Source organism: Nicrophorus vespilloides, unplaced genomic scaffold (assembly GCF_001412225.1).
Source record: "Nicrophorus vespilloides isolate i.1.1-1 unplaced genomic scaffold, Nicve_v1.0, whole genome shotgun sequence".
Taxonomy (NCBI): domain Eukaryota; kingdom Metazoa; phylum Arthropoda; class Insecta; order Coleoptera; family Silphidae; genus Nicrophorus; species Nicrophorus vespilloides.
In genome coordinates, this window is record NW_017095845.1 from 16,063 (window position 1) to 28,447 (window position 12,385).

At 30.3% G+C, this 12,385-nt stretch overlaps 1 protein-coding gene across 1 annotated transcript; it reads right to left on the minus strand.

Moving 5' to 3' along the window:
* Positions 1-363: 363 nt before the first annotated feature.
* On the minus strand, positions 364-8,420 carry LOC108566682 (hemocyte protein-glutamine gamma-glutamyltransferase-like). Its single transcript, XM_017926678.1, has 6 exons — positions 8,275-8,420; positions 2,707-2,927; positions 2,148-2,647; positions 1,830-2,092; positions 1,438-1,773; positions 364-1,380 (listed from the first exon to the last, which is right to left on the minus strand). The coding sequence occupies exons 2-6, from the start codon at positions 2,906-2,908 to the stop codon at positions 552-554; spliced, it is 2,130 nt and encodes a 709-aa protein (XP_017782167.1). The 5' UTR covers positions 2,909-2,927; positions 8,275-8,420; the 3' UTR covers positions 364-551.
* Between the last annotated feature and the right edge of the window lie 3,965 nt (positions 8,421-12,385).

Consider the following 12,385-nt stretch of genomic DNA (forward strand, 5'->3'; position numbering starts at 1 on the left):
AATCATGAGTCACAAATTGAAAAGCTATAAATAATTCAATTATCTAATTAAGTACAGGTTATTACTATGTTACATATGGCTCGATTTTTAATAATTTCAAATACGAGCATCACTGGTTGCCTATATCAATAATAATTTAAATTTAAAATTTCATTAATTTACAATTAAAAAATTATTTTCTTATATTTCTTTTATTAATACAAAATAATAATATTTAATAATAAGACAATCGTAATATATTTTGTTGTTACACATAATACAGATAAACGAGATAAGTTACATACTTTTATTAATCTACAATATATATATTATCTAAATTAATTAACGATAAGTATTGTGAGAGAAATGATACATTTTTAACAAAAGTTTCTACTATAATTCCATTGATTTTCGTCTGAAGTTTTGATGTATTGATTTTATTTGTATATTATTGAGATTTCGCGTTAAATTTAACCTAAGGATTCTATATTATATAGAACTTAATACAAAAAAGGATACAAAAAAATATATATTTGTTAGACTGTTATTGATTTTCTTTGGATGGAAATGCTTTATTCGATGGCGACTGTGGCGCAACCGTTGATGCCTTGAATCTCCTTGGAGTTGAAATTGGCGACGATGGAGCGCTGACCGAGTCGCTTCGGTGTGAAGAATTCGGAAAATTCGACGACCTCGCTGGGACCGACGTCCGGCTTCGAGATGGTCTTCGGCTTGCTGAGGCCCGGACCTTCGACGGTGACGGTGCATTCGGTCAGAGGCATATCCTCCAAGGGATTCCTGAAGCTGAACCTGACGCACGACTCCATTCCGACGATGAACGGAGAGTCGTGATCGATGTTGAGTGTCGGTTTCGTCAGTGTGAAGTCGTCCTCCTCGCTCCACGTCTGCCGCGTCTCCTTGACGTTCGCGATCGAGTAGATCTTGATTAAGCTGTGATCGACGAGCTTGTCCAAGTACTCTTCGCGCTTCACGTGCACTCTGAGCACTTCAGTTTCACCGGCTTTGACGGCGAAGACGCCTTGCGCCCTTTTGATCGGTTTGGCCGTGGCTCCGGTGTAATACACGGAGAAGGCGGAGAGGATGGCGCTTATATTCCTCGTCTCTTCAGATTCGTTCCGGATGTTCACCACCAGATCGAAGTTCTCCCCGAAGGGAACCGATTCGATGTCCACCAGATCGAAGAACACGTCTTCATCCTCCTTGTTGGGCATCTCGTAGAACTGCTGCGCCTTCGGCACTCCTTTAACAGCGTTGTAAACGGCCAACCTCTCCGCTTCAGTTCCTTCCGGGTTCTTAAACGAGCGCGTTATGTCCAACAGATCCGAATCACCATCATCATCGTTCACGTCTATCGCTTTAGTTATGATCCTTCTCCCAACGCTGCAATTATTATTAACATTTAAATTACAAAATTTAGAATTTGTGTTATTTACATACTGGTATTGGTTGACGGATGTGCGGCTGAATCCCCAATCGGATTCTTCGTCCTCTTGGAAGTGGCAGACATCCGCGTTCACCTCGGCGAAGACGAAGGGTGTATCGAACATGTACCCGACTTCACCTCTGCGGACGGCCTCCACCGAAGCCGGGCCGCACCTGAAGATGCCGCCGCTTGCTTCCTGCGGGGTCGCATCGATGACCTGCCACCCTCCGTAACCAGCAGGAAGATCAGGTCTCGTCATCCACACGTCGTTCCACACGTGGAAGTTCCAGCAGGAATCGTTCGCGCCGTCCGGACCTTCCTCGATCTTATTTCCAAACAGATCGAAATATCTAAACCGAGAGTAGAATCGTGCATCTGGATATGTGTTTCGATTTTCTTTGCTTACTTATCGACTGTTAAAGAGCAATTCGTGTCGTGAGCCGAAACGTAGTTGGTGGTGGATCTGCAGGGGATGCCGAGAGCTCTGCAAACAGTCACCGTCGCAGCGGAGAAGACCCAGCATTGGCCGTACTTTATTGGTTGACCACCGGTTGCGAGGTACAGATCCAGGATGGCCGTGGATCCGGTCCAAGCGTGCGGAGAAGTTCCGTCCTCGTACTGGCCGTCCCATCTGCCTTCCAGCAAACCGCTATCATCAACAGAATTGATCTGAAATGATGTTAATTATACTTATGTAATAATCGCAAGATGATATAATCCTTACGATGGCTGAAATCGCCCTGGAGACAGCGACAGGAGAAGCGCGATCCGTGACAGGAATACCGGCCTTCTCCAAGAGGAACACGGATGCCGGTAGAACAACATCGTCGAACTGTCCGAAGATCCACTTCTTTCCTTTCGGATTCTTGAACGTTCCGCACCAGATCTTTCCGGTCTCGTTCATGATGTACTCCTTCAACTCGTCCTCGCTCTCCATGAAGACTCCGTCCTCCCTACACCACGGGTTGAACAAGATGTAGATGTCTTCAACGACCTGATGATCCTGTCTCCTGGTTCTATCGCCTTTGATGTTCGTCTGCACGGAGCAGTGCCAGATTCCTACAGGAACGTTCGCCGGGATTCTGAGCGTCAGCATCAGCGTGTTGCCGTACTGCTGGTTCAAGCACATCTCCCATCTGTCCAGATTCTTGTTGTTCAATGTTTTCTTGTTGGGGAAGACTGGAAGGATGGCGCGCGTACCTTGAAGCACGTGCGGTTTCTCGCCTAACGAAGCGACAACAATTAATAATAATTTGAAATCATCTTTTTTGGATCAAACTAACCGAATCCGAAGCTGATTCGCACGACGTCCTGTTCCTCGTCGTAATCTCTGGTGAAGCGGACGGCGAAGACGACGTTGCAACCTCTTCGGAAGACCGGAGTCGCCACGTCCGGATTGTTGACCAACTCGTACTCTTCGGTGCGTGATTCACGCGCATTGTCACGCGGATAGAATTCCGTCATCTCAACTTCCAAAGGCTCCATTTTTTCTTTTTCTTCACCTCTAAAGAAAACATCGAAAAAAAAAAAACTTGTTGAAGAAGATATGGTTACGTATCGCATTATCGCCTGAATGTACACGCAATCAAATTCACAACCACAACGAATAAGATCGTTTTGGTCTCATGATCTCTCATGAAAAATGATCAATTACAAAAAAAAAAAACTTTATAATAGCATTGAATTAATTATACTTTCGGTGACATTGATGATTGTTTGAATGCAAGAAAAATATCTTTAATTACTTTGCTATTATTTTTTTTTTCAATCAGATTCCTAAACGACAAAGAATTTGATAATTAGCTAATTACAAATCGTAATCGATAAATTAGTATGCGCGGAATGTTGAAACAATAGCAAATCTGATAATTAGAATGCAATAATCTTGACATTTCTTGATATTTTTTTTGTTGTTGTCTTATGATGTTTAGATAAAATAACAAATAAATTATGTTGTCAAGGTAACATATTTTTGTACAATTTAAGTATAAGAGTGTCATGAAAGAAGCATCACTGTTTTGTTTTGAAGCCATTTTTGTTCTAATTAGGTTATGTTAATATTCTAATGAGAACCATAAAAAATCATCGCTGAATGTGTGTAGACTGAAAAGTTTATTATTTTGTTTATAATTAATCATTATGTCCCAAATAATTTGACAATTAAAAATTGTTAAAACAAAAGTCAAAAGTCAAAACAAACGCATCATCTATATAATAAGTTTATGGTTTCCTAGCGACGAATTGAAAACAATTGAACTTATCTTCATTAATAGTTTAGCGGTCCGTTGAATAATAAACGACAGTCGCTTGCATGCATTAATATTGAACGTCTCATCTGACTTTCAAATCGTTACTAATTACTATTATGAACGCAGATTAACGATAAGAAAATTATATAGTATTTTCCATTTATTTCCTTTATTACATTGTTAACTAACATTAATCATTTAAACTATCGATTTTATAGAAATTTTTATCAAAATGTGGCAATAATTATTAATAGATTTCAACAGTTGCATATGAAAGTTGAAATACATTTATATTTACTTTTTGTATCCATGGAAACGAAACATGTGGATTGTTTCAATTGCCAACGTTTCTGGATTATTCTATTCTTTTTTTTCAATCGTTTCTCTTATGTTTCCATATGTAGCTTGTTTATATATTTACTATTTAGTCATCAATTGTGTCATACTGTGAGACCGCACGTTTTGAAAAAAAAAGAAAAGGAATCACGAATGTATGAATGGAGCAATTAATTCCGTTTAACGAGAAGATGACAAATGTACTGGGGATTCGTGCGGAGTGTTAAACGTTTATCGTATAATGCTCTTCACGTGTAATTGTTGGAACTGGAATTTGAATAACGAACGTTTAAAAATAGACCATATGATTTATGATTTATTACAGAATGACATGTCATAAGACGTCAAAAGTTTTACTGTTTCTAACGTTAATTGATTAATTGAAAACTTGATTGATTAACTGAAATTTTCAGCATATTTCAAAACAATTGTTTAAAACTGGAACAATGCCAATATGATTTGATCTATTTGTTACTGATTGACAACTGACATTAGACGTCAAATTTTGTTTTTTATTGTTACGTCAAAGGTTCGAACTGATAGTCAGTTTTAACAGTTTTTTACTGATTGACAACTGACAATGTTATGACATTAGACGTCAAAAGTTTTACTGTTTCTAACGTGAATTAATTAACTGAAAACTTGATTAATTAACTGAAATTTTCAGCATATTTTTACCGAAATTTCAAAACAATTGTTTAAAACTGGAATAAGGCGAATATGATTTGATCTATTTGTTACTGATTGACAACTGACATTAGACGTCAAATTTTGTTTTTTTATTGTTACGTCAAAAGTTCGAACTGATAGTCAGTTTTAACAGTTCGTTACTGATTGACAACTGACAATGTAATGACATTAGACGTCAAAAGTTTTACTGTTTCTAACGTGATTTGATTAACTTAAAACTTGATTGATTAACTGAAATTTTCAACATATTTTTACCAAAATTTCAAAACAATTGTTTAAAACTGGAATAATACGAATACGATTTTATCTATTTGTTACTGATTGACAACTGACATTAGACGTCAAATTTTGTTTTTTATTATTACGTCAAAGGTTCGAACTGATTGTCAGTTTTAACAGTTTGTTACTAATTGACAACTGACAATGTAATGACATTAGACGTCAAAAGTTTTACTGTTTCTAACGTAAATTGATTAATTGAAAACTTGATTGTTTAACTGAAATTTTCAGCATATTTTTACCGAAATTTCAAAAGAATTGTTTAAAATTGGAATAATGCGAATATGATTTGATCTATTTGTTACTGATTGACAACTGACATTAGACGTCAATTTTGTTTTTTATTGTTACGTCATAGGTTCGAACTGATAGTCAGTTTTAAAAGAGTATAACTAAAAGTTGCATATAATATCATTATTTGTTAGAAATTAACAAAAAAAAAGAACTTGAATATTTAGATCTGATGCAACGGGAATTTCGCCGGCAGTTGCTAACTAATAAAATCTAATTTCGTGAATTCTCTACACATATTTTCACGTACGCGAGTTCATCTCTCTCTCTATTTTTTTCTTGGCCTTCGTTCAGAATTTACATACAACAATAATTCACGTGTAATTGATGTGCCTTACGCAAAAAGATGAAGAAGCGAAGAAGTGAGTGTGTATAAATAATGTTTATAGAAAAAAAGTAATTGTATTTGTGATTTGATTGCTTGTAGGAAGCAATTTGCTAACGTCAAATAAAGCAGAAGCAATTATCCGTGATTGCTTTGTTTATTCGCAGACTTCTTGATGCATCGACAGTTTTAACTGAAGATTTTAGCGAAAAAGTCTTTGGAATGTAAATTTCTAATAATAAACACATTAAAAAGACGTTATTAATCGATATTCAATTTGATTAAGTAATGAAGTTAGCAAATTTATATCTCAAAAGTTGATTTGTTTACAGCAAATTAAAAAATGTTTATATTTACACTAAATAATCAAGTTATTTATGAAACAAAAAAAAACACATATGAATGATCAAAATTTGAAGGAATTTCTTAATAACTGATTCATTCAGATTTCAACTAATAATTAAATAGTTTATAATAAGTTTGTAATGCAGTTTTAGTCAAATTAATAATTGATTATCAAAATTAAAAATTCATGCAAATATTTTTATAAAAACACATGTTTACATCAGTGAATATATTTTGATACTAAATTAAAGATATTTAGAAACATTTTTATATTAATATAAAAGCTTAATAACAAAAATAAACAAGTTTTAGAATCTAATTTATTTCTCGTAATTAGCTTTTAAAATTCCATTGTTTATTTTTATAAAATCAAGTATTTTAATTTTATCATAATAGTAAAACTATAAAAAATAAGTGGTGTTTATTTAAATTATTTTAAAATCTACACATCTTTCCCAATTTGAACGAATGAAATTTTGAGAAATCGAAAAACTAATTTAACGTTTGATTATATTTCAAGTAAACTATAGCAGTTAGAGTTACAATTAAAAATGCATATTAAAGCTAAAACTATAGAGAATAAACTGTGTTTATTTAACTATTTCCAAAATCTACAAATTTTGTATAATTTTCTTTCTCAATTTGAACGAATGAAATTTTTAGAAATCGAAAAACTAACTTTACGTTTCATTATATTTATAGTAAACTATAATAGTTAGAGTAATAATTCAATATGCATATTAAAGCTAAAACTATAGAGAATAAATGGTGTGTATTTGAATTATTCCAAAATCTACAAATTTTGTATAATTTTCTTTCCCAATTTGAACGAATGAAATTTGCGAGATCTAAAAACTAATTTTACATTTTATTATATTTTTAGTAAACTATAATAGTTAGAGTTATAATTAAAAATGCATAATAAAGATTAATCTATAGAGAATAAATGGTGCGTATCTGAATTATTCCAAAATCTACACGTTTTGTATAATTTTCTATCCCAATTTACACAAATGAAATTTTGCGAAATCGAAAAACTAATTTTACGTTTCATTATATATCTAGTAAACTATAACAGTTAGAGTTATAATTAAAAATGCATATTAAAGCTAAAACTATGCAGAATAAATGATGCTTATTTGAATTATTTCAAAATCTACGATTTTTGTATAATTTTCTATCCCAATTTGAACGAATGAAATTTTGAGAAATGAAAAAACTAATTTTACGTTTCATTATATTAGTAAACTATAACAGTTAGAGTTATAATTAAAAATGCATATTAAAGGTAAAACTATAGAGAATAAATTGTGTTTATTTAACTATTTCCAAAATCTACAAATTTTGTATAATTTTCTTTCTCAATTTGAACGAATGAAATTTTGAGAAATCGAAAAACTAACTTTACGTTTCATTATATTTCTAGTAAACTATAATAGTTAGAGTTATAATTCAATATGCATATTAAAGCTAAAACTATAGAGAAGAAATTGTGTTTATTTAAATTTTTCCAAAATCTACGAATTTTGTATAATTTTATTTCCAATTTGAACGAATGAAATTTTCAGAAATCGAAAAACTAACTTTACGTTTTATTATATTTCTAGTAAACTATAATAGTTAGAGTTATAATTCAATATGCATATTAAAACTAAAATTATAGAGAATAAATGATGCATATTTGAATTATTCAAAAATCTACAAATGTTGTATTTTTTTTCCCAATTTGAACAATAGAAATTTTGCAAAATTGAAAAACTAATTTTACGTTTTATTAAATTTATAGTAAGCTATAACAGTTAGAGTTATAATTATAAATGCATATTAAAGCTAAAACTATAGAAAATAAATGGCTTATTTCTAAATTATTGCAATTTTTACGAATTTTGTATAATTTTGTTTCTATTTTTATATATTTTTTTAATCATTATTCACATTATTAATAAAATTAAAAATTTAAGAATTAGAAATTGTTTGCAAGGATTAAATGTTTGTATTTCATTATCTCAAATTCTTATAAAATTAGTATGATAAAACTTCCACAGATTCATTACACAATATTTACTTACTCGAAAAAACAAACAAAAAATATATATAAATATAAATTTTATTTCTTTCTACAATCTCAAATCGGCAATTAAAATGATAAGTTCAAAATCTAGTTCACTAGTCTCTCAAAACATGACAACAGTCCGGACACGTACTGAACTAAATTAGGTTATAATTAGGGAAACTAATTAGAATTATCTATTGTTTTTTTAATAACAAAATTTTGTTTTTTTGTTTTTCATAAACTTCTTGTTGAATAACAAAAATTATTAACATTCTCAACTTACGTTTTTTTCTTCTCTTTCTTGATTAGTTGCAAACAAGATTTGGATTCACACACAAAATAATAAAATGTTGTTTGTATTAGGCGAGAGTGTTGGTGTTTTTGGGATTGGCACGGTGCGCCGGTCGCGGATTAACTGACGAATAGAGAGACGCCTTGCGTATTTATAAAAGTGAGTTAAGTCGAGTTAAAGAAAGAAGGAAGAAGGAAGGAAAGATCCGAATGCATCCAGCGTGCATTACGACACGATTACCAGGGTTCGTTTTCAGAGAAAGAAAAACGAAAAACGCGAAAAACAATTGAAACACGAAACTGTGGCGCCGCCTTGGATCGTTCGGCGATCCGATTTATTTTCGGGGAAAATACAAAAATACTCTTACGCAATCGCCGATGCGAATTATTATGTGTATTTCGTCTGCTACATTATGTGGGACAAGTGATTCAGACATAAATTTAACTTAGTCATCGATGGATGTTTAAATTTGTGTATTTCTCTTTGCATTTATTTAATATTGATAAGATTTGAGTGTATTTCTTGAAAATTATTTGATTTAAATCTGAGATATCAAAGATAAATGTATAGAGAATGAATATTGTATATTAATATTATTGTATAATGTGTGGTTTTTGTGTAATTTTGTTTCAAAGTTGAATGAATAAAATTTTACGTTTTCTTATATTTCTAGTAAACGATAAAAGTTAGAGTTTGAATTAAAAATGCATATTGAAGCTAAAACTATAGACAATAGATGGTGTGTATCAGAATTATTCCAAAATCTACGAATTTGGTATAATTTTGTTTACAAATTTGAATGAATATGAATGAGAAAAACTAATTTTACGTTTTCTTATATTTTTAATAAAAATTACAGTTTGAATTAAAAATGCATATAAAAGCTAAAACTATAGACAATAAATGATGTGTATCAGAATTATTCCAAAATCTACGAATTTGGTATAATTTTGTTTACAAAATGAATGAATATGAATGTGAAAAAGTAATTTTACGTTTTCTTATATTTCTAGTAAACCGAAATAGTTACACTTATAGTGAAACATGTATATTAAAGCAAAATTATAGAGAATAAATTGTGTGTATCAGAATTATTCTAAAATCTACGAATGTGGTATAATTTTGTTTACAAAGTTGAATGAATTTTAATGAGAAAAAGTAATTTTACGTTTTCTTATATTTCTAGTAAACCGAAATAGTTACACTTATAATGAAACATGCATATTAAAGCTAAAACTATAGAGAATAAATGGTGTGTATCAAAATCATTACAAAATCTACGAATTTGGTATAATTTTGTTTCCAAATTTGAAAGAAAAAGTTATAAAAAAAAACTTTAATTTTTATATTTTTAGTAAACCATTATAGTTACATTTGTAATTAAATACGCAAATTATAGCTAAAACAATATAAAATAAATGATTTATAATTAAGTTTTTGAGCAAGGTTGATTAAATTTCACAAAAAAATGATTTTGTTATGTGAAAAAAAAACAATATTTTACATTTCTTTATGTTTCTGGAAAACTGTAATAGTTATTAATATAATTAAATATAGAGATTGAAGCTAAAACTATAGAGAATAAATGATTTATATGAGAATTATTCTAAAATTTGTGAATTAGATACAATTTCGTTTACAAAATTGAAAAAATATGAATGAGAAAAGTAGTTTTACGTTTTATTATATTTCTAGTAAACCATAACAGTTACACCTATAATTAAACATGCATATTACAGCGAAAACTATAGAGAATAAATGGTGTGTATCAAAATTATTACAAAATCTATGAATCTGGTATAATTGTTTACAAATTTGAACGAATAAAATCGAAAAAGTTTATTTAAAGTTTTCTTATATTTCTACTAAACCATAATAGTTAACGTTGTGATTAAAAACGTAATTTACAGCTAAAACTATATATAATAAATTATTTATAATTATATTAAGTTTTTGAGCAAATTTGATTACATTTCACAAAAAATGATTTTTCTATATTGAAAAAAAAACAATATCTTTACATTTCTTTATATTTCAAGAAAACTAAAAAAGTTATAGATTCAATAAAATATGCACATTGAAGCTAAAACTATAGCGAAAACATAGTCAATATCTGATTTAATGTACAAAGTACAGATTTTGTGTTTTTTTAATATCAAAATTGAAATAATTAAATTTGCAACTTACAGACTTTTCATTATATTTCATAAAATCTCTGATAGTTATAACTATAATAATTTATACATTTTGAAGCTAAGATTATATAGAATAAATAATGTACATTATAATTGTTGTATCAACTGCGAAATTTCAGTAATTTCATTCAAAGGAATAAAAGGATGAAACAAATAGTGTTTCTTAGTATTTCAAGAGTATTGCAATAGTTATAGTTACAATTAAACATTCATATTAAAGCTAAAACTATAGAGAATATAATTCGATAACAATTTTTGTGAATTTCTGAAAGAAAACAACATTTTTAATAAGATAAAAGTCTTGGTAATAAATATAAAGTATCTGCTTAATCATTTTTTTACGTAATACACAATAATCAAAAATTTAAATAACAAACTACTTTTACATATATTTTTAATGATAATTTACATATTAAAATAGAAACTGCTGCGAATAATAGATAAAAAGGTGCATTTGCATGATTGTCACGTTTAAATGAAATTCATGTTTTTCCAGTTTTTCTGTAAAACTGTTAAGAGTATAAATAAATGATGAAGTAGATAAATTATAGCTGAAACAATGTAAATTATTATAATATATGATTGAATAATGGATTTGTTTTGCAAATTTATTTTTAAATTTCATCAGTTTGTTAAAGATTTTAAAACTTCCGAAATGCAATCAAGAAAATTTCACTGTTGAATTTAGTGGATTTAGAAAGAATAATTAAAATTGACTAAAATGTAACGTGATGTACAGTGTTTTCATTATTCAATTAAATTGAATGCAATCTAGTGACCTCGACGCAATCAACGAGTGATTTATACCCATCTGGAAATAATTGAATATACATATATTTTTGTTTTGGACAGAATCAATAAACTATGCGTTTCTGGCGAATTCGAAGTTATTCAAATACATGATTCACATGGATTTAGAGCAAAAAAGAAACGTATTTTGGTTACGTTTGCTAAAATTTTGGGAATTCGTGTGAATTTTGTGCATACGGCACTATCTGAAATCATGACGTTTCTAACCTCTGATCCTTTGAGAAAGAGAGAGACTAATTTAATTAAAAAAAAAGCGAATCTACGAAAATATTGTTATATAACGAGTGCACGTTTCTTTTAAATCAAGTTTTCTTTAATTTCTGACATTTCACAGGAAATAGGTTGTCATTTATGACGTTTCTCAAGAAATAGATTGTCATAACTGACGTTTCCCAATAAGTTGTCATTTTTGACGTTTTCCAGGAAAACAAGTAATTTTTTCAACTATAAAAGAGTCTAAATTGAAAATTGCATTCGAATCTTTGGAATATAACGAGTGGACGTTTCTTTTAAATCATGTTTTCTCTAATTTCTGACATTTCACAAGAAATTGGTTGACATTTCTGACGTTTCTCAAGAAATAAGTTGTCATAACTGACGTTTCCCAATGAGTTGTCATTTTTGACGTTTTCCAGGAAAACAAGTAATTTTTTCAACTATTTTTAGCGTTGTTTTTCTCCCGAACGCAAAGAACACCTGATAAAACAGTCTAAATTGAAAATTGCATTCGAATCTTCGGAATGCACTTGAATTTTGTTTTCGGCGGAGCTGCACAGTGCGTTTATATTTAGTTTTCGACCGTGCGAATTATTGTTCCGTTCGATCGGCGTCGCGACGCCCCGCATCCAGAACATCCCGAAAATAATCGTGACATAACGAACGGAGGTTGTTGTGTCATCGCGGTTCGCAGTCTCCGCGCAATCCTAAAACAGGAAACAATGGATGAACGTTATAAATCATTATTTATCGATTAGTGAGGAATCGTGTAATTTAAGAATTAAGCGAACATGATTGAACGTAGTCTATGTTTTATTCTATTACACGTGAATTCCGTTCCTCAGTAATTTTATTAATTTATGAGCGACCATTTGAAACTC

Coding starts and splice junctions, on each gene's coding strand:
- LOC108566682 (XM_017926678.1), bottom strand. CDS start 2,908: ATGGAGCCTTTGGAAGTTGAGATGACGGAATTCTATCCGCGTGACAAT. Junction 2,093..2,147: donor CCAGGGCGATTTCAGCCATC/GTAAGGATTATA, acceptor ACATCATTTCAG/ATCAATTCTGTTGATGATAG. Junction 1,381..1,437: donor ACATCCGTCAACCAATACCA/GTATGTAAATAA, acceptor TAATAATTGCAG/CGTTGGGAGAAGGATCATAA.